Genomic DNA, 25063 nt, shown 5'->3' with positions numbered 1-25063 from the left:
TACCCAATGGCTTCCCCAAACTTCAGTTAGATGGGAAAAATCTCCTGGAGTGGAGTCAACAACTCCAAATAATATTTATGAGAGAGAATGTACTTTTTCTGATTTCTAAGCCACCCAATAAGCCATGGTCTTTTGAAATTGATTGTATACGCCACAAAGTGTTTTGTTTCTTGTTAGCAAGTATATCACCCACCATGTATCCCAGCATAGGTAATCACCTGACTGTGTATGAGGTTATGCAGAAACTCTATGGCTTATTCTACAGTAGGAGCAGGGCCACCACCACAAGAATATTAAGAGACTTTCACTCTGCCAGACTCAGGCCGGGGGTGTCCATGAGTGAGCATTTACTAAAACTCAATGCCACCAGGGCTGAATTACTACAGAGAGGTGAGAACATCACAGAAGAAAGCATGATGAGTATAATCATAAATTCGCTAGATCCCAGGTGCGATAACTTTGTCACACAGTTAGACAGCCTGAGCATAGGGCACATATCATTAGATAGTCTCACCAACAGGTTGATTGCTGAAGATAGTTTAATAAGGGACCGCCACCTGTCCAGAAAAGACCTCAGACCAATAAAAAGGGTTGAGTTTCAGGACAGAATAAATAGCATCCCTGAATGTTTCTCATGTGGTTCCAGGAACCATTTTAAAAGGGACTGTCCCAGAAATACCAGGGACAAGGGTTATAATGAGCGCAGGGAAAGGCCTGAATCCGGACAAAGATACCAAAGGGGACACTCTCCAGACCACAGACCCACAAAGGAACGAGGACGCGGATGGTGTCCCAACCCCAGGTGAGGTAGAGAGCACAGGGACAGCTCCTGAGACAGCAACACGGGCTCTGTGTATGGTTTTAGGTACGGGGGACCAACTGTCAGTCAGGAAGATGAGAAGAATATCTGGCTCATAGATTCATGAGCCACCAACCACACAACATACAATGCCAAATTATTCACCACTTTTACTGAGGTGAACTTCGAGATAAAGGTAGCCAACCAGAGCAACGCCAGAGTAATTGGAAAAGGAAGCATACACATCTCAGGGATAGGAGAAATAGAGGGGGTGCTGTTCGTACCTGAAATACCATACAACATACTGGCCACCATAAAGTTAAGTCGGGACACTAACATTGAGGTGGTATTCAGGGAAGGTAGAGTGTACATGTCTAGTTATGGAGAAAACATTGGGGAAGTAACAGTACATGATGGCCTACCATACTTCACACCGGACGAGGGCGATCAACAGTGTGTAAACGTAAACATGGCCAGTGAGGGAAGGGAGAACGGAGAAACAGAGGGGGTCAATTAGAAGACCACCAGTTGTAAGTTATCCGGAGGTGACACAATTTCCCTAGGGAAACCCGTCCACGACAATTTTGCTCACCTCCTCCATAGGAGACTAGGCCACATTGGGTTCCCGGTCGTCAAAAAAATGTTTGAATGTACTGAAGGTTTGAAAGTAAAGAGTTGTGAAAATTACCTTGAGTGTTCTGTCTGTAAATGCTCAAAAATCAAGGCTAGGCTGAGACCAAAGAAATCAGGGCGAACCACTGACTCCACTTTTCAATTAATACACATGGACCTGGTAGGGCCACTGAAACCATCTATCAGGTACAAGGAGAGGTTTTTCTTAATCATTGTGGACGACTTTAGCCGCTACGGTTTTGTATACACATTTAAACACAAAAACGAGGTGTTCCAGAGATTCAAAGAATTCAAAGAATTCTATAAGGATTCTTATAGAAGGGTGGTGGTTCAACACGATACCAGGGTCAGACAGATAATGACAGACCGTGGTTCCGAGTTCATGTCCAGGGACTTTTCAAAATTGAAAGAATTGAAGGAAAATTGAAGGAACGCTGCATACTGCATTTCACCTCCTCCCCATTTTCAGCCTTCCAGAACGGTGTGGTACAACGAAAAAATGGCATCCTCCAAACCATGATGAGATGTGTTCTAGAAGATGCAGGGATGGGCCAAGCCTTCTGGTCAGAAGCTCTCCATTATTCAAATTACACATTAAACAGACTATGGTCCAGCATAATTAACAAAACACCGTATGAGATGATGTACAAAAGGAAGCCCAACCTGACACATATGCACGTGTTTGGTGTTCCAGCAGACGTCCATATACCCAAACAGTTAAGAAGAAAAGGAGACAAGGTCTCCAAGAGACTAAGGTTCATGGGATACGAACCAGGAACAAAAGGCTTCAGATTCATAGACAGCAACAACAAATTTGTGATGTCAAGATCAGCAGATTTTCATGAACACTCCAACTGGTCATGGAGGACTGCTTTATGCCTCTTTGAGTTACTGGAAAAAAGCAGAACATAAATCTAACAAGAAATAAAGGATGTGTACAGCTCTTCTTTACACCACTCTTATGCATATAAATATAAAAGCAGCAGTGAGAATTCTGCAATGGGCAGAAAAGGAATTTAGGTTTGTCTGACAAAAGTCAGAAAATTGCCATAAACATTCCACATCCATGTGCAGACACATGCGCACAAACTCTGTTACTTATGTCCAAAGGGAATTCTTTCCTGAGATAAAGTGAGGCATCTATCTGTATGTGTTTCAGGACTGTTAAAATTGTGGCTGTAAACTTCCTTTGGCCTTTTCTTCCATGATGCGATCAGTTCCTCCCCCTCCATCTCCCCATTATATCACCTCAAACCAAATGTCCTTGTCTGGGAAGGAGGTTGGTTGGTTGATTGAATTTATACACTACCCATCTCACAATTGAAATTAACCACCTTCCTATCCTGGGATTTTCCCCTTCCCCCATCTACGATTACCTGAGCTGAAGTGTCAGGGTATGGAGAGGAAAGAGAAAGAGCAACAAATGAAGTGCATTGAAAGAGGGGGACAGGACTGCAAGGAGAAGAATTTGTTGTCTCTGCTGAAGAGCTTGAAATTGTTCTGCAGCCTGAGATCTGACTGTCTGAAGAGCAACCTGCTCTCTATGGCTCACCTGTCTGCATGCTATTCGCTTAGCATTTGATCTGGGGTCAGTGGAAAAGGAGGGTCCTTCCCCCATCCCCCAGCCCAGAACAGTGTAATCAGAGGGAAATGGCAAGGAGGCCTCTCCCACAGCAGGTGAATCAGTCCTTCTCAATTGAGCCACATGAAAAGGACGCTTGGGGCATAAAATTGAGAGCGCTTGCATCTCAGAATTACTTCACGGCCCTGCTGAGACCCAGCAGTCTCAGTCTTGAGTGCTCATTGAGATCAAGGATAATGTTTCAGCCCACGTCAAATGGCTTTTGATCAGGGTCAAGTTGGCAATGGAAATTGCAGCTAATTTCCCTTTGTGTAAGTGCACGTGGGACGGGTCACTTCTTCACGGAACAAGGAGGCTGTGTGCAACCCAAGGAGCCGAGCGGTGTTACATACTTGGTATTTATGGCAGATGGAGTTGTGAATTTTCTTTTCATCTTTCCTGTAATGTTATTTTGAGCCGTTCCCAGAGATCTGAGAGGATAGCTACTTCTGTGCTAGCCCGTTATTTCACGCCCATTCATTTTTCTCACTTTGCAGCTTTCACCTGAGCAAATGCTATTCAGGGGGAAAAAGACTTATCGATTACAGAGGAAAGTTACTTTCAGCATCTGAACCTCTCTGGCCAGTTTGTGCCAGGGGAGATTTTTATTATAGAATAAAATATATACCAGTACTGTTTGCAAAACTTAGTCTCACACTTTTTGCAAACACCACTGACTTCATGTATTCCAGAGTGGCTTCTCACTTTCTCTTTTGTCCTTTAGACCTACTTCCTTTTGCTAAAATGACATGAAAACACATGGTGTGATCTCTACGTGTGATGTTCAAAACATCACACCCTTTTATTTGGAGTTTTTTTTTTAAAGCATCCATCTATTTCCATTTTTTTACTCGTTGTTGTTGTTTTCATCTACTTTATTTGAGCAATAATGAAACTGCATTATAGTTTTCTACTAGGGGAGTAATTTTCCAAAGCTCTCATGGTAAAATTGCTAATAGCAATAGCACTTAGACTTACTAGTATATACTGTTTTACAGTGCTTTACAGACCTCTCTAAGCGGTTTACAGAGTCAGCATATTGCCCCCAATAATCTGGGTCCTCATTTTACCGACCTTGGAAGGATGGAAGTTTGAGTCAATCTAGAGCAGTGGTTCTCAACCTGTGGGTCGGGACCCCTTTGGGGGTCGAATGACCCTTTCACAGGGGTCGCCTAAGACCATCGGAAAACACATATTTTCAATGGTTTTAGGAATAATTTTATGGTTGGGGGTCACCACAACATGAGGAACTGTATTAAAGGGTCGCAGCATTAGGAAGGTTGAGAACCACTGATCTACAGCCTGTGAGATTCGAACAGCCGAATTTCTGGCAGCAAGCAGTCGGCAGAAGTAGTCTGCAGTAGTGCAGTCTAACCACTGGGCCAATGAACATGAAATTGAACTGAACATAAAATTGAATTGAATATCCATAGTCTGTCATGTTGGTCCTGAGCAAAGGACATATTTACTTCCTTGTTCAGGGCGGGGGGGGATTTTCCATCTCTTTCTGAATGATTTTTTCAAACAATTTATCTTCACCTGTCCTTCAAAAGAGATTCTCCCCCCACCCCCATGGCTTTCCCATGGAGGATAAATATATCCACAGAATGTAAATGTAAATAAAATCTAGACCAGAACAATAGACCCTGCAACATTCCAAGTCAAAACCATTAAAAGGTGTAATTCTAAATATCAAAAGAGCAACATGTCCAGGAACACATTAAGAGATATTTCATACTCCATAATATGGACTTCTCACATGCTGCATTGATAGTCCTTGTCTTGCATATGGAAATAAATAAATTCAACCCTTAATCTCAATATTTAGGAAATTTAAAAAGAGTGTTTGCCTGAGACTTTTAAAAGTAACCATAGTTAGCCGAGACAAAAGTTTATGAAAAGAAACATTGATTTAATAGAAATATTAACTTGGGAAAGGACAATGAATTAGGAAAGGACAATGAATTATTAGCTGTCACAATATATGAAGCCATACAGAGATTGATTATCAGTTATTTTACATTTTCTCTAATATCTTTCTTAGGATAGTCATAAATGAATCTGTGTGGAATTCATTGAAATTTGAATTTTCCTGGGATGGATATATAAATTCAGCTTTTTCAATGAATCTACTAAAACACTTGCATGCTAATCATTAATCAGTTATGTTTTCACTTTGCTTCCATATATTCAATAACCACCGAATTAGAAAGTTTAGTTAAATGTGTTAACATGAAACAAACAATCGAAATGGGATTCTTGCATATAGGTTAGATCCTTCCAAACAGTCTAGAAAACACTCTGCACATACCCTCTTTCACAACTTTTGCTAATAACACAGGGGTCAAGGTGGAACCTCAGTATGAAATCTCTTCACACATTCACCTATAAAGAAAAGATGAGTTTAGGCGTTATTTTAATTTGATATCATTGTAAGGATGTGTTAGACGGGTAAGAACTCTGCCTCCTTCTTTAAAGGTGAATGGGGCCAAGAAAAATGTTCACATGGTGGAAGTCATAATGCTGTGCCATCAATAAGCAGAAGCATCTTTAGAGTCAAGGATACCTGGGACCAAAGCATTGGACATATGATATTAAGGAGGTCATGACTGATTGCTGACCCAACACAATCAGAGAGGAACTTGTATCAGTCAGGAGGGAACCATCAGCTGTTTATGTCTGGTGGAGCTACCCTGAAAGGGAGTCAAAGTTCATTGTCTTTAGTATATATTGATTTGTAGCTCAATCTCACTGATTCTTGACCACAGATGATCACATGGCTTGACTGACCCTTCTCTCTCTCTCTCTCTCTCTCTCCCTCTCCCTCCCTCCCTCCCTCCCCCCCTCTCTCTCCCCCCCACATCTTTCCCCTGTTTATAGAAATGTAGGTAGGATTTTCTGAATGTATTAGGGACGCTGACATGTCTGTTTCTTTCTCTGTAAGGACTAATCCCCCTTTTTTCAGTCAGGCTTTCTTCTGACAGGCAAGGGCAATTTAGAAAGCTGTGGGGGAAAAAGTGGGAGGGGAGGAAAACCAGCCACCCTTAGTCACCTTAGAAAATGAACATCTTATCCTCCTGAAGCTTAAATAGCAGCAGGAAATCGGGAGAAAATAACTCTTTCTGGGTTGTCAGCTTTTATCAAGGCACTCATCTATGCAGTAGGAGAAAAAGAAAGTGGGGGGAGACAGGAAGAATTCACTTTAAACAGATTTTATCACCAGGCAGTATTGTACAGACCAATGACAGGGGGAAATAAATAAATAAATAATAGTATAAAGGGTCCTATTTTTATTTAATGTCACAGAGTCAACTGAATAGATGGATTCTCCCTGGTCAGACTTGTATCTTCAATCGCTAATGGTAACTTAAAATGAAACAAACTGCCTGGTCATTTCTGATAAAAAAATGAGGAGAAATGCTTCACTTATATATTTAACAAGTTTGTTTCCACAGTGTCTATTTAGTATTCAGACTATACATCAAGGATCCCGAGTGCTTTGAATGCAGATCTGAATTCTGCCATTCTTGAGAATGTGCTTAAAAGTAGTGATGAAAACCTACTTGCTAACATTATAAGTGGATATATTAAGGGGAGCAGAAGAAAGTTAGATGGAAATACATTGCAAAATAAATGTGTAAGGATTCTTTTTCTTTTTTGAACAACAATAAAATACTGGAGTTTCTTTCTTTATACACTTTCTGACATGTATACAAAGGCAAAGGTTGATAACGTTTTGATGACCAAGGACTGCATTTAATCTTGGGTGTGGGGGAGAATGCCTCACAATTTTGATGCAGAAAGCTCAAGACTGTGGCATACCATTTTATTTTGTAATTTGATAGGGAAGAACAGTTCTTACTGTACTGAACAGCCTTATCTCTGCATTAAGATGTCTGTTAGAGCCCCCTTTTTAAGGGCTTTCTTGGAGGCTGAGGGATTGGGGAAATCCTCCGACAGTGGAATGCCCTTCCTTTAGAATCTGCCTCGGCAAATATTCTCACCAAGACTAAAACATTTCTCTTTGCCCAGGCGTATTAACTTGTACACAGTACTATACATATTTTTCAAGATTTCAAGGGTTTCACTAATATTTAGAGTGGAGTGGAATGGAATGGAATGGAATGGAATGGAATGGAATGGAATGGAATGGAATGGAATGGAATGGAATTCTTTATTGGCCAAGTGTGATTGGACACACAAGAAATTTATCTTCGGTGGATATGCTCTCAGTGTACATAAAGAAAAATAAAATATATTCATCAAGAATCATAAGATACAACACTTAGTGATAGCCATAGGTTACTAATAAGCAATCAAATCATACTAGGAAACAAACAATATAAACTGTAAAGATATAAGCAGCATGGTTATAGTCATAAGTGGGAAGATATAGGTACTAGGGAGGATGAGAAGAATAATAGTAATACAGTCTTAGTAAATTATTTGTCAGTGTTGTGGGAATTAGTTGTTTGGCATTCGGGGGAAAATTGTCCTTGTGTCTAGTTGTTCTGGTGTCATTTTGAGGGTAAAAGTTGAAACAATTTATGTCAGGATGTGAGGCTGTGTTTTCACAGCCCTCTTTTTGACTCAATGGAATACAGGTCCTCAATGGAAGGCAGGTTGGTAGCAATTATTTTTTCTGCAGTTCTAATTATCTGTTGAAGTCTGTGTCTGTCTTGTTTGGTTGCAGAGCCAAACCAGACAGTTATAGAGGTGCAGATGACAGACTCAGTAATTCCTCTGTAGAACTGAATCAGCAGCTTTTTGGGCAGTTTGAGCTTCCTGAGTTGGCGCAGAAAGAACATTCTTTGTTGTGCTTTTTTAATGACGTTTTTGATGTTAGGTGTCCATTTTAAGTCTTGAGATATGATAGAACCTAGAAACTTGAAGGTCTCTACTGTTGATACTGTGTTGTCTAGTATTGTAAGAGGTGGTAGTATAGGAGGGTTTCTCCTAAAATCTACCACCATTTCTACGGTTTTGAGTGTGTTCAGTTCAAAATTGTTCTGGTTGCACCACAAGGCTAGTTGTTCAACCTCCCATCTGTATGCAGATTCATCATTGTCTTGAATGAGACCAATCACTGTTGTATCATCTGCAAACTTCAGTACTTTAACAGAGGGATCTTTTGAGATGCAGTCATTGGTGTGTAGAGAGAGAAGTGGAGAGAGCACATAGCCCTAGGAGGCTGCTATGCTAATTGTACAGGTATCTGATGTGATTTTGCCTAGCTTCACCTGCTGCCTCCTGTCTATTAGGAAGCTTATGATCAATTTACAAGTGTGGTCAGGTACAGCTAGCTGATTTAGTGTAGTTAGAATAATATCTGGAGTGATGGTATTGAATGCTGAGCTAAAGTCTACAGAGAGGACCCTTGCATAGGTCTTTGGAGATTCAAGATGTTAAAGGATGTAGTGCAGAGTCATATTAACAGTATCATCTGTCAATTTATTTTATATATATATATGTACACACACACACACACACAAACACACACACACACACACACACACACAAAACATAGTTGGCAGATTGTGTTTTCATTATTTGTAGAAGCATTTTTATTGCTTCCCTGAATAACAAGAACCTCCAACTTACATTTGTGTCTATGTATCTGTATAACATATATTGCCCAAAAAATCAATTGTGGAGCAATATTGCAGTGAGGACTTTACAGGCAAAAGAATCAAAGCAAACTCCAAATAACATAGAACAAAAGAAAGCTTTTGCCCACATAATGGGCAAGTCTCTCTTTCTTTGGATCAATATTTCATAATCAGGATACTAGTACAGGAAAGGCCCTGGCTTATACGTCACCTCAATTGTCTTCTATTGTTTGGACATATTTCACATCATGGTTATGATGGTCATAATATTAATCTAATGGATTAGACACTTAATGCAGAATTTTGAACAAAATGAGCACTGTAAAATGGTCCTTTAAATAATGCAATAAAACTGTGACGTAACAGATTGTTTGGGGAAAGGGGTATTTGTTAAATCTGAATACCTGTTAAATCCCAAATAATTTCTGTTATTTGCATAAATATATAATTGAAGTTTTTAGATCATTTGTGAGTCAATTTCTGCCATTTGCAGATTGCATAATGACACAAATTATGTAAATGGGCATAAATGGAGTAAAATTGTCATTTGCATAATTGCTCAAATGATATAATTGGCATAGATGATATAAATTGCCTCAGCTGTCTATATGACTTCAGAAACAATGGACTTTGTTTAGGAAACAAAGTCCAAAATAACATTTTAAAACAACATTTTAACTGTTTTCATTCAAATTCTGATGAATATACATACAGAGGAAAGCAGCGTACTGTAAATCAAATGTAGGTAAACAGGTTCACAGCCCAGGTAAAGCCATAACAGGCATCATAACACTGAAAGAGCAGCATCTTTGTCCTGTTGTGTAGCAAAAGATGCCACCATGTTTGTGCCATGATGTTTTAACTAGAAGCCTCAGAACCAGATCTGGCCTCTGTATATGGATCTGAGATTTCCCTAAAAACAAGGGATTCCTCTTCTGGATCAAAGGGAGAATGGCTTTTAATGCCACAAGTAGTTGCCATTTTTGTGCCCCCTTTTAAGATTTTGATTGGAATTAAGATGTTTTACTGTTACAGTGTCTGTACATCACAGTCAAGTTTGGTAACTCTATGAAAATGAACCAGGTGCAGGGGATTATATAACCCATTTCTGTTTTCATAATTTTAAAGACGAAAGAGAATAAATCACAAAATGCTTCTGATCTAAGAATATCATCATAAAGAAAACTGTTTGTCTTTTCTTTTTTTGTGTGTGTGGCTGAAATTTATAACTGGATACAGACATTTCTTTTGATAAAAGAGAGAGAAACGATGCAAAGAAGGAAAGGTTCCAAAATTATTTTGCAACTCGTCCAAGATTGGCTGCAGTCCCTACTGAGCTCATAGCAACCATAAGCAAGTGAAGCTCAACAATATTTGGTAGTGTTCCAAGAATCCCTAGCTTTGGGAGGCTGCTGGAACATTTGGACTTTGGAGATAAAATTGTGGCTGCTTTGACCAAATGACTCCCATGGTGGCTGTGGCTATTTCTCAGTTGAACCGGTGAGACCAAAAGAAAAGTGGCTTTTCCAAGAAGCCAGAGGAGGCTATTGGGCTCCAAACTACAAAAACCACTTTTGATCCCAAAATTCAGTGTAGAAGGAAGAGTGATTTAGGTTCAAAAACTAATCATTGCTAGGAGACAGAGTAGAACACAAAATGAGATTTGAGACCAAAATGCCAAACCGTATCCTTGTTCTCACAATACACAACAACATACCAATTTCAAAGAAGGCAGACTGGTTATTAAAGCTGAGCCAGATCAAATGTACCTGTTAATCAGAAAAGAACACTGAATTCCAGATACATTTTTGGAAGCAAAGGTGTGGGCAGGTAATGAAAATATTTTTTAAATTTTTTTTTTATAATTAAGTATATTATTAAAATATTTTAAACATTAAGTTCTTGAAAAAAATTAAATGTTAAAATCAGACGTGAGAGCATCAAATACACTATAGGAGGTATCTGCAGATATTAGCACTGCTGATGGGCCCTCCTTTAGGGATCTGGTTCAACTCTATTGGAACTGTTCCCCTGCTGATAAATAATGTCACAGTTTAGCTAAAACTCAAAGGACCTCTTTGCTTGTTTGTTTCTTTTACATCATATCATTTATAAACCATCTCCATCTGGCCAATTCTGGGCAGCATTTGTGAGTAAACTAAAATGAAGTATACCTCAAAAATTAAACAATACAATATAAATTTATCATAAACAATACATGAACATCTTGCACGCATCCCATGGGGTTTCCGCTAATTTTAGAAACGAATACAACATCTAACTTAAGAGCCATTTCTCCTCTTTTCTTTTATGTAAAATTGCTGAGGGCATCTTGCAAGAGAAAATAGTCACCAAAGAGAAAAAGGGCGAGCATCACCTTAAGACTCAGGATTGATACTACATTAAGGACCAGTATCTAGAGATATAAGTAGGAGTATGTGTATGACCCAGGCAAAACCCACATGCAGGACCATAGTGTGTGCTTTTATTTTATTTTTTATGTATCATTCATATCTCTGTACTGGTCTAGTCCAAATGGCTCCAAGTGCCTCACCAACATCTCCGTCCTTCTGCATCATTAAGAGACCAAGATCAGCTTTCATTAAGTGTAAAACACAAAGCTACTGGTATCTTGATGGAATGTGCTGAACAGAGACCAGGGGATTCCATCATCGTCCACCAAATGTTTAGTCTTCTCTGCTTCTATATGTAAACATTTCTCTATAGGTTGGGTTAGCCCTGTGAGATATGCCAGGTCCAGGAATCTACTGGAACTCTTTTGTTGCAGGGTATAATAACCAATCTTGAAAGCTTCTCTTTCTCTCTTTTTACACTCAAGAGAATCAAGGCAGAGTATTCTGAGTTCCTTCCTCGTTCCTTCTCTCCATCTTCTTTTCAAGACTTAGCTGGTGTTCTGTTCTTCAAGGTTATCTCCTCTACCTTGGTAACTTTTGAAAGCCAGAACTACCAGCTGCATACAGAGGTGCCTGAATTAGTATAACCCAAACACTGAAAATTAGGATTATGCGGAGATCTGAAACTAAAGGTCAAAATGTGATACACACCTTGCATGGCCACACACATAGCACCTATCAGTCTTTTCCTAGCCTTGTTTATAGGTGCTGCAGGAAAACCAACATTATTTCCAAATCTGTTTTTGTCTTTCAAATCTGGATCTCTTTGCCCAGTCTACTCCAATCCACAGTCAGAGGTTGCAGCTGAACATAGACATGCCTGTTGTCATTTGTGTTTACAAAACTTTCTGTATTCCCAAAGATGGATATGAATGATGATTTTGTGCCCTTTTGAAAGGCGTGAGCATTTTTTTTCTTGACTTCTGTCTTTCTCTCATAGGGAGTGAAGGTTCGGGAGAAACCATTCAAAAGGAAACATCCACCTGTGACATTTGTCAGTTTGGGGCAGAGTGCGATGAAGATGCAGAGGATGTTTGGTACAGAAACATACTTACATATTTATTTGATTGGGAAAATATGATTTCTTTGAATGTGACTATCCTAGCAATTTAGGGGAACAAAATGTGCTTTTTCTGCTGTATTAAGACCAATGAGGTATTAGACTTAGAAGTATGCATTCTTTTTTCTGTGTATAGTTTCTAAGATGATTAGCCGCTCAATATTGCTTGGAGTTAAATGCTGTTATAGAAATTTATCTGAAAAATAATATTAATGAGGGGGAAAGCACTAGGATTTGACACTAGCCTCTTCCATAATGAGAAATACAATATATATAGTTAGTTAGTTAGCTAGCTAGCTAGAAATGGAATATTAATTCCAATTCCAAATCATTGATGGATTATTTGCCAAGAATTTTTTTGATCCCTAGCAACCACATAGATTGATTTTCTCCATGAATATTAAGTGACAAAATGTATGTGTTGAAACAAACACCAAACAGAACATTTATGTAGCATAGTTGTGAAAATGTTGGAGAAGAAATGAGGAGAATCGATCCTCCCCCATGAAACATGCTGGGTGAATTTGGATCAACCCTTACATTGCTGTTCTAGGGAGAAATTGGTGAATTGTTATCTTGAATAATTAGAAGAAATGCAGGATAAATCTAACAAACGAATATGTGAATAAATATCTTTTCAAAGACACCACGTTTTAATGGAATGTGTTTGGTGATAACAAAAACACAGTACAGAATAATTGGAAATAGACAGGAGGATCAGCCTGTCCCTAACCCTAACCCTAACCTTAACCCAATGTATATATATTGAAGATTTAGTATATATACACAAACTGCTACTCGTTAAACACATTGTCTTTTGCATGAGACATACCCCATACACTTAGTGGTTGAGTTTGCACAACATTCTTAAGCAGGTTAACCAACAATTTTTTGTCTATGTTTGCACCAGTGCTCAGGTTGGTTGTTTTCACTTTAATGACTTAAAGCAGAGACCCCCTAAAGGGTCAATGGGATTATCCAAGGGATCAATAAATGGCTAGAGTCAAATGGGATTCAGTAAATATTTGGGGAGTCATTCAGTGGTTGATAAATAATGGATGCTCTGTTGGGGTCAATTAATTTGGGGAGGTCTTTGTAGCGCTCCACACCAGTCCTTAGTCTTGAAGATAGGGCCTGGCTAGTGGTGAGGCAGTGTTACCAAGGATTGGATTGTCAGCCACCAGCAAGAGTGGCTCTGAGTTGTCTCTATTATTGTTGTTATAGTCATTGCTTGTAGTACTTTTCATCAAAGTAGTATTTATTGAATTATTTTCATACAGTAAATATTTGGGATTGATGAACAATCTGTCATTTCATGCAGGGATGGATAAGCTAAAGAGTTTGGGGACACCTGAGTCTTACGTGAAATCTGTCCTTATAATAAATGTAGGACCCTGTATATGGAGTGTAGCTAAGAAATGGGTTAAATGCCTAACCAGTTTCCACAAACCCAATCAACAGCTGCACTGCTGGAGGTCAAAATCAGCAAGATGGCAGATGGAGCATCATAATGCAAGCACCACCCCTTTGGAATATTTGTTCAATGACTTGCATACAAATGGAGCAGGGCTTACTTCATAATGTTCTTTCTGTCCTCTTGCCAATGTTGATACTATCATCCCCTGTGGATTCAACTGCCAGCTAATCATTACTATATGAACTGTCCAAGGAAACCATTGAGATTTGGGGTACAAGGAATTGAAGCTGGGGTCTTCTGCATACCAAGCATATGCTTTACCATCATGTTGTATAACACTTCTATGTTAGGGAGCCACCAGGTTCCTTTTCAACAATGTCTGATTGTCAAGTCTATCAAATCTCTTTATCAAATCATATTGCACTCATTGTTTGGATTTCTTTCCACTGGGGAGGCACAAAAGTAAAAAAAAAAAAAGTCTGATGCTTGATAACAGTCCTGTTTTCTCAATCATGGACAGACAGCACAAGCAGTAGAATTATCCAGCCCCAAATGATTCATAGGTAAGGCAAGCCTTACGTTGAGGCTCTTCAATTGAATATTTTTCCACCTTACATTCATGGTCTCTGCCAACCAAACTCAGAAAGCTTCACTGTTATTAATTACTCTTCTATCAAGACTAATGAAAACTCTGTCAAAGAAATGTATCATTTTTGATTCAATATATCTCCAGGATATTCCAAAATGAAAAATATTTAATTAAAGGAAATATTTACTTAAGTTACCGTAAATAAAACAATGAAAAATATCAGGTACTCAGAAATCAGTGGCCAATTTCCTTATGCATTAGGGGACAGATGAGAATTAAATATAACAAAATTGATATTCAATATGTTGGAAAGCAGTAAAATGTCCCAGTTTTCCCGCTGAAGAACATGTTCAACTTTAAAAATATCTGATGGAATCTCACCAGCTAATTGTGACTAGTCACTCATTCCCAGCCCAGCCTAGCTCCTTTAGCTCCTGGATAGCAACAATTGGAAAAACACTGCCTTTGGAAACAAGGAGAAAATACCTCTAATCCAATCTATATGTCAACTGTGCTTTAAATGTATTTCACAGCTTGGAGTTCCACAAGACTTCCTTCCCTTCATGTAATGTAATCTGTTAAATAGGGAGATACTTAATACTGAGTATTAAGGGAGCAAAGGGAGAACTCAGTGGTGGAAGCAGTGATGCAGAAGAGCCAGGGCTGCGCTATAGATGGGGCTGGATTTTGCATTTTTCCAGGGTTTGGAGGGGGTTAAGTGATTTCTTGTCTATTTTAAGTCTGTTAAATATGGGGGGGGGGCTTCCATCCAATTTGTATGCATTATGTCATGGATAGTGAAACACCTTTTACTATCAGTGACAATGTTACTCTTGAAGTAGAAGGCTCAGAGGTGTTTAGATTGAAATATATTGTTATCTATAGCCAGGGGTAGACTATAAATCTTTTACAAACTAGCAGCTTTAACGGATTTATCTTAAAATCTGAATTATTATCATTCCATATATTCCTGTACTATAACTCTAAAAAAAGGGGGTCCATGGTTGAAGCTTGATGACCTATTATAGAGATAGTCTTCAGCAACAACAACACTTGGTCTAAAATGTAGCAGGCCTTCATTAAGTTCAGCTTCAAGCTACATTGAATCAACCCAGCATTACAATTAAAAGAAGAGATATTATTTTTATACTCTGGCATATGGCATAACAACATTGCCAAATGACCTCACAAATAAAACATTTTTTAGATTCCCATGAATATAAATATACATCTAAGAAGCTCCACCATATTAAATCAAAATAGTTTCATTTCATTCATTCATTCACTCACTCACTCACTCAATCCTTCATTTATCTGCATCCAGTGTATGGGTTGCATCCTGTGCATTCAAAGTAGGGTCTCTAATTTAGAAACTATCCTACAAGCTAGTATACCATTGCCTACATCTCACCAACTAGGAATTATAGGTAACATACGTATGGTTAGTAAAATGTAGCTAATAGATGATTACACTGGGATTAACAGTGGGCAAAATAGGGGATAGAAAAAGAAAGATAGAAATGAGAGAAGAATATGCTATAGATACCTAGACTTGAAATAAGGATTGAAGCTAAAATATATGAAAATTAGATTATGTAAAAAGAAAATATATCAATGGATATAATGAATTAATTTTTATTGAGATATTGGATGGTACTATCTGAGAAAATTGATGGCTATAATAATTGGGATATTGTTTAAATACCTATAACAATTGTATTAATTTGAATATCTTCAACAATACATTTATTTAAGCAAAAAGAAAAGAAAATTGAAATGATACAGGATTATGATTTACTAAATAAGACTTATTTAAATTGGCTTTTATATAAATGGTATTGCTAAATAGACAGAATTTAGGGAAATAGTGATGAATTGTATTATGTTGTGTTATTTAAATTAAGAACTTTGTTTAAATGTTAAATTGGTATATTTTCAAGATTAGAGATAAGATTTAAATTTGATGAAGTAATAATTAAATAAAGACTTAATGAATATTATATGAAGTAATAATAAATTGTAAGGAAGTTCTAGAAATGGAAATAAGATTTAGTATTTGGGGTAAGAATTGTGAAATATATTATGAGGTATTAATTGAATCAAGATTTAAGATTAATAGAAGGGTAATTGCTTTGATCAAGTTAATATGAGTTAGCTTTCTATAAGATAGTAATAGTTGAGATATGTGATAAGTGTTATGGCAAAAATAGAATATGTTAAATTCTGATAAAGATGAACAAAAAGTTGTATAAATTTAAGACCGGATCAATGCTCTGTTCCGAAAAGATGTATTGTATGTTTATTTGTGTGTTTTAAAAAAAAAAATTTAAAAATTGCAAAAAAAAAAAGTAAGATGTAGATAATAATATATTAGTTTGGCGAATAATCTCTAGATTAAAAATCCTACCTTGCATAAGAAAACATGAGCGTGATTGGGGCAAAATTGGAATTTGGATTTTGATTGTGCTTCTGACATACTGAGCAAAATGTGCCAAAATTAGCTACTGTTTTTTTGTGTGGGTTTTTTTTTTTTTTTTTTTTTACTGTTAGCAGGATGGGTACAACTAAGGCTTAGTTACCCAATCTTTGTTTTTTTTCTCTTTTCCACAAGGGATTATGTGGAAAGCGATTGACCAAAGCCATTAGGGGCAGCAGAGGTTAACATCTATGGGGCCATCATCCTCATCTAACATCTATGACATGAGCAAAATTGTGACTTGGAATATAAACACAGGGGAGGGGCGGGGGAGTAGCGGTTATTATTAGAGAAGGCCTTAGGCCGAGGGAGACCACTGTACCTCAGACAGCTGGTTGTGAGTCCCTCCTTGTGAAGTGGGGCCACGGGGTTCAGATGGGTTTGCTGATCACGTACCTGGCTCCCTGCCACGTGGCGGCAGCCCTGCCCGAGCTACTCAACGTTATTGCCGCGGTGGCGGTTGATACCCCCAGACTTATGGTCATAGGGGATTTCAACCTGCCATCCGTGGGTGAGGCGTCTGAGGTGGCTCGGGAGTTCATGGCTTCCATGACGGCCATGGACCTGACCCAATTAATTCATGGCCCTACGCACACTGGGGGAAACACACTGGACTTGGTTTTTGTCTCTGGACAGTGGTTGAGTGATCTCGAGATAGGGGATATAGTCATCGAGCCCTTGTCATGGTCAGATCACTCGCTCCTTCGCCTTGACCTTCGAACCGCAGCACCCCGCCGCAGGGAGGCGGAACCGGTAAGATGGTACCGCCCCAGGCGCCTGATGGAATCTGATAGGTTCCAGATGGAGCTTGGGCCAATCCCGGAGGTTCTGGCTCACGCCTCATCTGGGGACCTAGTGGCCGCCTGGGATAGGGCGGCTGCTGGAGCCCTGGATCGAGTCGTGCCTTTGCGGCCTCTGACCCGGTGCCGATCTCGCCTGGCTCCTTGGTTCACCGAGGAGCTGAGGGAAATGAAGCGCCGGAAAAGATGCCTAGAGAGCTGTTGGAGGGCTAGTCCTTCTGAATCTGACCGAACACTGGTAAGATCCCATATTAGGAGTTACCTAGTGGCGATAAAAGCAGCAAAATGTACTCATTTTGCTGCTCTTATTGCGTCATCAGATAATCGCCCGGCCACCCTGTTTAGAGTGACCCGCTCCCTGCTCCACCAGGAAGCGTGGGAGGACCCCTTCGAGGGAAGAGCTGAGGATTTTGTTCAGTATCTGTATGACAAAATCACTCAGATTCGGGCAGGTCTGGACTCTGACGGGATAGATCCAGCGAGGGTGACGGAGACAGGTCTTGAGACTGTTATCTGGGATGAGTTTGATCCTGTGACCCCAGATGACGTGGACAGGATTCTGGGTAGATTGAACGCGACCACATGTTTATTGGACCCGTGTCCCTCCTGGTTAGTGCTGGCTTCCCGGGAGGTGACGCGAGGCTGGCTCCAGGGGATTATAAATGCTTCGTTGGGTGAGGGTGTCTTTCCCGCTGCCTTGAAAGAGGCGGTGGTAAGGCCTCTCCTCAAGAAGCCTTCCCTGGACCCGGCAGTATTGGCTAATTATCGTCCAGTCTCCAACCTTTGCTTCGTTGTGAAGGTTGTTGAGAGTGTGGTTGCGCGACAGCTACCCCAGTACCTGGATGAAACGTCGTATCTAGATCCGTTCCAGTCGGGCTTCAGGCCTGGGTACAGCACGGAAACGGCATTGGTCGCGTTGGTTGATGATCTCTGGAGGGCTCGGGACAGGGGTTGTTCCTCTGTCCTGGTCCTGTTAGACCTCTCAGCGGCTTTTGATACCATCGACCATGGTATCATGCTGCACCGGCTGGAAGGGTTGGGGGTGGGAGGCACCGTTTTACGGTGGTTCTCCTCCTTTCTCTCTGACCGGTCGCAGTCTGTGTTGACAGGGGGGCAGAGATCGACCCCGAGGCCCCTTATATGTGGGGTGCCGCAGGGATCGGTTCTCTCGCCCCTTCTGTTCAACATTTATGTAAAGCCGCTGGGCGAGATCATCCGTGGTTTCGGGGTGAAGTACCATCTGTACGCTGATGACACCCAGCTGTACATCTCCACCCCGGACCACCCCAACGATGCCCTTGAAGTGATGTCCCAGTGCCTGGAGGCCGTACGGATCTGGATGGGGAGAAACGGGCTCAGGCTCAACCCATCCAAGACCAAGTGGCTGTGGTTTCCGACATCCCGATATAGTCAGCTGGCACCATCGCTGGCTATTGGGGGCGAATCATTGGCCCCCACGGAAAGGGCTCGTAACTTGGGCGTCCTCCTGGACTCACGGCTGTCTTTAGAAGAGCACTTGACGGCCGTGACCGGGAGGATTTTTCATCAGGTTCGCCTGATTCGCCAGTTGCGTCCCTTTCTAGATCGGGACTCGTTACGCACAGTCACTCATGCCCTCGTCACCTCTCGTCTGGACTATTGTAATGCTCTCTACATGGGGCTCCCCTTGAGGTGCACCCGGAGGCTCCAACTGGCGCAGAGTGCGGCCGCGCGGGTGGTTATGGGAGCAACATGGAGCTCCCATGTAACACCTCTCCTGCGCGAGCTGCACTGGCTTCCGGTGGTCTTCCGGGTGCGCTTCAAGGTTTTGGTTACCACCTTTAAAGCGCTCCATGGCTTGGGACCTGGTTACTTACGGGACCGCCTACTACCATCAACAGCCTCCCACCGACCAGTACGCTCCCACAGAGAGGGGCTCCTCCAGGTGCCGTCGGCCAAACAATGTCGGCTGTCGGCCCCTAGGGGGAGAGCCTTCTCTGTGGGGGCACCGACGATCTGGAATGAGCTCCCCCCAGAGATACGGAGGATTCCGGATCTGTGCACCTTCCGCCGCGAGTTGAAGACGCTTTTATTTCATCAAGCTGGCCTCGCCTAAATCTTCTCCCTTTTAAGTGTAAATTCTAAATTTTTAATGGATTTTAAAATATGGGTATTTTAAATTATGGGTATTAATTCAGCCAAATTTATTTAATTCATTTTATTCGATTTTAAATTTTGTATATCTATGTGTTTTATTTCATGGCTGTGCACCGCCCTGAGTCCTTCGAGAGTAGGGCGGTATAGAAATTCAATAATAAATAAAAATAAATAAATAAACAGAATAAATGGGAAGAATAAATGGAGTTAAGACGGTAGTTTGTAGCAATGCAATTGAAGTCTTGTTCCTTTTGTACATATATACGAAGGGGCAGAGTATCGATCATAATGCCATGACCACTGTCTTGACTTCTCTGACTCTTCAACCGTAGATACCACTAATAAATAGCATACAGTATGAATTAATTAAAGGAAGAAAAGTAGATATGTTATTTGGAAAATTAAGAGGAAGAATAGGATACAATCGTTCCAAAGGAAGGTTTCCTGATCTTATGGAGTAGAATTGATAAATACATGCAGGGATAAGAATATGTAGGTTTAATTATGAATGATGAATCAAAAGGTTAAAATGTATGCCAGAAATAATTAATTGCTGTCATATAGATAATTGTGTTGTGTACAAGTGAACTATTGATCCTACTTTCAACCCAAAATGAGTTTTGAATGAACAGTTTAAGGGAAAATTTATTCAGCTAACTTGAATAGATGACAAAGGTGTATAGGAAAAGCGACTGGATCGTTTGGAAACCCACAAATGAAAAAGAATGGTGATTGGTATTTTTTGAAAAGCCTGTTTTAAATATGTGGCTTATGCAAACAATAAGTCAATTTAATCATAAATGGTGGCAGAAGAATTACTGTATATTTCAAAGTTTGGTTGATTTGATCTTTGGTGAAAGAATATTTAGAAAATTAGTAAAGTTTACAAGGGAGATGAGAGGTTCTAAATGTGTGACTATATATGTGTGTGTATATATGTATATGTGTATATATATATACATATGTGTGTGTGTGTGTATTCACACATTTAGAACCGCTCATCTCCCATGTATGTGTATGTGTGTGTGTGTGTATACTGATATATCTTAGTGCCAAGAGTGAATTGTAGGAAAAAATAGATATGGAAGAAAAGGAAAGAAGTGAAAGAAATTAGAATAAAAGAAGAACTTAAGGAGGTAAAAGCACAATTTCTTTACATAACAGTATTACAAGATAGATTGATGGCTGAACAGAATTAATTGATAGAGTGGACATAAGACAAAAAATAAATAAAAGCTTTTTATTTCATTCTAACAGAATGAAAATAATTATGTTATAGTGCCACACAAGTGTGTGGAGGTATGCTAATCGGAGGTAGGAAAGATTTTTTTTTTTTTCTGGAATATTGAAATGAAAGAGACCCTAGATGAGAGGAGATTAGAAGAGGCAAACACAGTACAGAATAAATTCGAGGGAGATTAGAAAAAATGTTTTGGAAATGTGTGAAGAAGCCTCCAGCTAAGTGAATAGAGTTAAAAATAAAATAAAATTGTTTGGTATGAAACTGTAGTGAGAGAATATTGAGAAAATGTTTTAAAGATTTGTGATGTGAAGGATAGAGTTATGTTGATGGAAATGAATGTTATAAACATTTCAGTCCAAGAAAAACATTTATGAAAAGGAAATCATAGACGCTTTAAGAATGTTGCAAAATGGTAAGGCTGCAGTTATAGTTAGTCGAACTCAATGTTTCTCAAGCATGGCAGCTTTAAGATGGGTAGTAGCTTTGCTGGCCAGGGAATTCTGGGAATTGAAGTCCACTCATCTTAAAGTTGCCAAGTTTGGAAAACACAGTCTAACCAAAGAAGAGTTAAACTATGAATGAAATTTGCTTACAGAATGACTGTATGTCTTGTTTAATATGTGTATGAAGGTTCTATAACCAACATTGGGAAAATCTGTTCCAACTGCTGGCTATAGAACTGTTTCTCTACACCCAGGACAAAAAGAAAGAAAGAAAGCAATTGTAAATGCCAACACTGTAATAAGATTTGGGGGGGGGGTGCTTCCTTTGAATCAATTTACATTATTTGCATGATTAAGTTATTATGCAGAATTCTGAGTAAAAATTGGAAAGTGTAGTGCAGAGGATATGAAGACCAACTTTTTGCTCTTCTGTATGTCGTGGAGAGATGTTTCAATGTGAGAAAGTATATTGTATATTTCTTGCTTTATAAAAAAACATACGATAAATGGAATTGGGTTGAAATACACGATTTTTGCCCAAACCTGGAATTGGAGTTTGGTTGCTGAATATGATAAGTGATATATGATGGAAATGGAGCAGGTGTGAAAATAAATAGAATGTTTACTGAATGGCTCAGGAATGATCAGGGAGTGAGATAGGGGTGTGTAGTGCCCTTTTGGTAATTTATTATATTTATGATTAAATACAGAATGAATGCTTGCAATGACATTAAAGGACTGCTACTTGAATATAGTTATATATGCAGATTATGTCATGATGTTGGTTGAAACCCGGAATGATTTCTATCAAATTATATTTTATGATGCAATGAGCAGTATAGAACTGAAAATGAATTACCAAAAACTAAGGAACTTGTGTTTGACATGGAAAATAGAGTGAACAATTTCAAATTACATAAATGGGAAAAAGAAAAAAGAAAAACCTTAGTGGATGAATTTCTCTACTTTGGTAGAATGTTTACAAAGCAGGGGGAAATGAGTGGGCAAATTTTCAGAGGTAAGACTGATTGAAATGTATGGGACATGGGAAGTTGTAAGAAACTGAATGTTTGTTAAAAGAAGCAAAAATGGCTGGGTATCAGAGTGTGTTTTTGCGTACTTTGTTATATGGAAGTGAGTGCTGGATATCCCAGGAGAAACATAAAAGTAAGTTGAATGCAGTGGGAAGAAGTGTGTGGTGTGTGGATTGAATACAAAATGAATGACTACTATGAAAGAAATATATTGTGAGGGAGTTTGGTTGTATAGAGAAAACGAATGAGAGCTGAATAGCAAAACAAATACATGAAGAAAGAGTGAATGGGTTAAGAGAAAGAAAAGACAGAGAAAGTCATGGTTGAATGAAATTGATAAGATCAGGGCAAAAAGAGATGTCGTTATTTCAAAAATCAGAAGGCAATGTAGGAAGTGTAGTGTAGATGAAGCAGGAGAAATAATTCATTATCTCATGCCTTTCCTTAGCTTACAGTTTCCTATTTTGTTTTTGCACAGGCATCAGTTCTCTGAAAAAATAGTGTGATGAGTATGTATATATGTGTGTCTTTTTTTTTAATTTGCTAGATTTAAATCCAGCAATTTCTCCAGGAGGAGGAACTTCATAGCTTCCTCCTCTAATCTTTCCCCACAACAAAAATCCTGTAAAGTATACTAGCCTGAAAAAGAAGGATTTGCCCCAAATTATTCAGTGAGCTTCTTGGGCTAAAGATGGACTTAAAATCAAGTTTCCCTAGTCCTATTTCAACACCACTGTATTAGGAATACTTAGTTTGGACTGTTAAAAACTTCCTAAGAATTAATCAATCAATCAATTCCCTAAGAATAATCTATATGGATTGTTTGCTTTCTAGCTTTGGGTCTTAAGAGAAATACTAATGGGATGGTTGCAAAGCAAACTTTCATTCATCAAGCTGTAAACAAATTTAGGTGAGTCCTACACAGTGAATATAGAAGACCCCAGGCTCAGTTGCCAGCTTTTGCAGGTTGGGTATGGTAGGCTCCTGCCTGCAATTCCACTACCATTAATAAAGAAAACACTTGCCAAGAAAAAAAAATATAGTAGAACGCTATTCCCTCTGTGCCTCGGGAATCATCACAAAGAACCTTATGAGACCATGAGTATTTGAATGTAACTTCATTACCAGTATTGGGATTAGCATCCTGTACTTCATCAAAAATTGGAGATAGTTTAGGAGTGAGGGGTCCTTGGTGCTCTCTGAGCTTCTTTGTTTTCTTGCAGACATTTCATTACCTTAATTAGTAACATCATCAGTGTTAATGATAGTTTAGGAGGCCAAGAGAGGCTATGTTACCCACACAGTTATTCTCTCTTCCACTGTTGTAAATAGTCTTCATCATTTTAATTTGATACAAATCGCAAAAGCATATGTTCAGAAGCAAGAACTTTAGGCCTGATAGCAGATTGATCTCTGCTTTCCCACATACACCAGACATGAAATATAATCAGATGAGCTAATTCTGCTTAATTGTAAATGTTGCAAGTCTGAAAGTACAATTACCCACTGTCTCTTTTTATAGCCTGATAATTTAGGGACGATCCTTTCAGTGTTTCTGTGCCTCTTATGCAGCTGCAAGCTATGTCATGCAGCTGCCTTCTAACACGATCATTCCCTAGGCACATCTCTTCCCCCCATCTCCCAAGATCATCCACTCAAACCACATTATGATTGCAGTGTGGGTTCATCAACCTGGCCCTGGATGACCCATTCACTAAGGGGAAATATCATAACTCCATCAGTCATCCTCCCATCATCCTCCAGGATGTTGTGCATTAGACCCAGGCTTTGTGGAAGCCCAGGCCCTTCCATCTCTGCCCCTTCTTGTTAGCACATTTTGTTTTGGGAAATGTGTATCTACTACACATAGCTTGGCATCCATTAGTGAACATCCTTCACTTTCTTGAAAACGAAGGCTCCTCCATTTAAAGTCTTTAACGTCTCACTTGTTTTAATTTGTGAAAGCTTCTTGTCTGTAAGGGGATCGTATATTGGCATTATTCCCACATTTAATGCATTTTCAACCTGTATAGGCTTCATGAATATTTGAAAGCAGGCCAGTGGCTGTGCCCATTTATTAAGCACTAGACTGCAATCTACTGGTAAATCAGACATTCACTGTTCCTGGCTTTGGGGCTGATTTCTGAGCTAAGAAAACAATTGCCTTGGAATGACCGGTGTGATTCATTGTAACACCCCCTGAAAAAAAATCAAAGGTGAAAAAGAAGCCTTTAATGTTCTGAGCAAAGAAAAGTGTTCCAGAGGTAGCCCTCCCCACCCTTCCAAACCTAAAAATATGTATTTTAAAAATCATCTCAGAGCTCCTACAATGGGTATAAATAGAACTATATCAAAGAAAGTGTCCTTTCATCTTAGAAAATGTCTTAATGTCAGAATAACAGAATAAAGAGTTGGAAAAGACCTTGGAGGTCTTCTGGTCCAAATGGCTGCTCAAGCAAGAGACCGTGTACCATTCCAGACAAGTGGCTGTCCAGTCTCTTCTTAAAAGCCTCCAGTGATGGACAACTTCTGAAGGCAATCCATTCATTTCAATGCATGGCTCGCTCAGAAAGTCACATCTGGAAGCCTAAAGGATTGTCCTATAATTCAGTAATCTTTCTGATTAATTATATTTTATAATAAAATGCTCTTTGGCTATAACTCTATAATTATAGTAGTAATTAAATAATATAAATGCATTTTTTTCCTTTAAAGGAAGTAGTAACATAATGGATGAATATGTTGGCTTAGATGGACACACATCTATTTTATAGCATTACCAAAAACTT

General features: G+C 39.3%; 1 protein-coding gene across 1 annotated transcript in view; it reads left to right on the top strand.

The window, feature by feature from the left end:
- TMEFF2 (transmembrane protein with EGF like and two follistatin like domains 2) overlaps positions 1–25063 on the top strand; it is a 283704-nt gene that overhangs the window by 170072 nt on the left and 88569 nt on the right. Inside the window, exon 5 of the mRNA XM_060688080.2 lies at positions 12017–12113. Coding sequence (XP_060544063.2) covers positions 12017–12113 — 97 coding nt within the window. The remainder of the gene's footprint in view (positions 1–12016; positions 12114–25063) is intronic.

This window comes from Pantherophis guttatus, chromosome 1, assembly GCF_059756535.1.
Source record: "Pantherophis guttatus breed Tessera chromosome 1, ASM5975653v1, whole genome shotgun sequence".
NCBI classification, from domain to species: Eukaryota; Metazoa; Chordata; class Lepidosauria; order Squamata; family Colubridae; genus Pantherophis; species Pantherophis guttatus.
The sequence above is the reverse complement of the archived record's forward strand: the minus strand, read 5'-3'. Positions and strand labels throughout refer to the sequence as shown.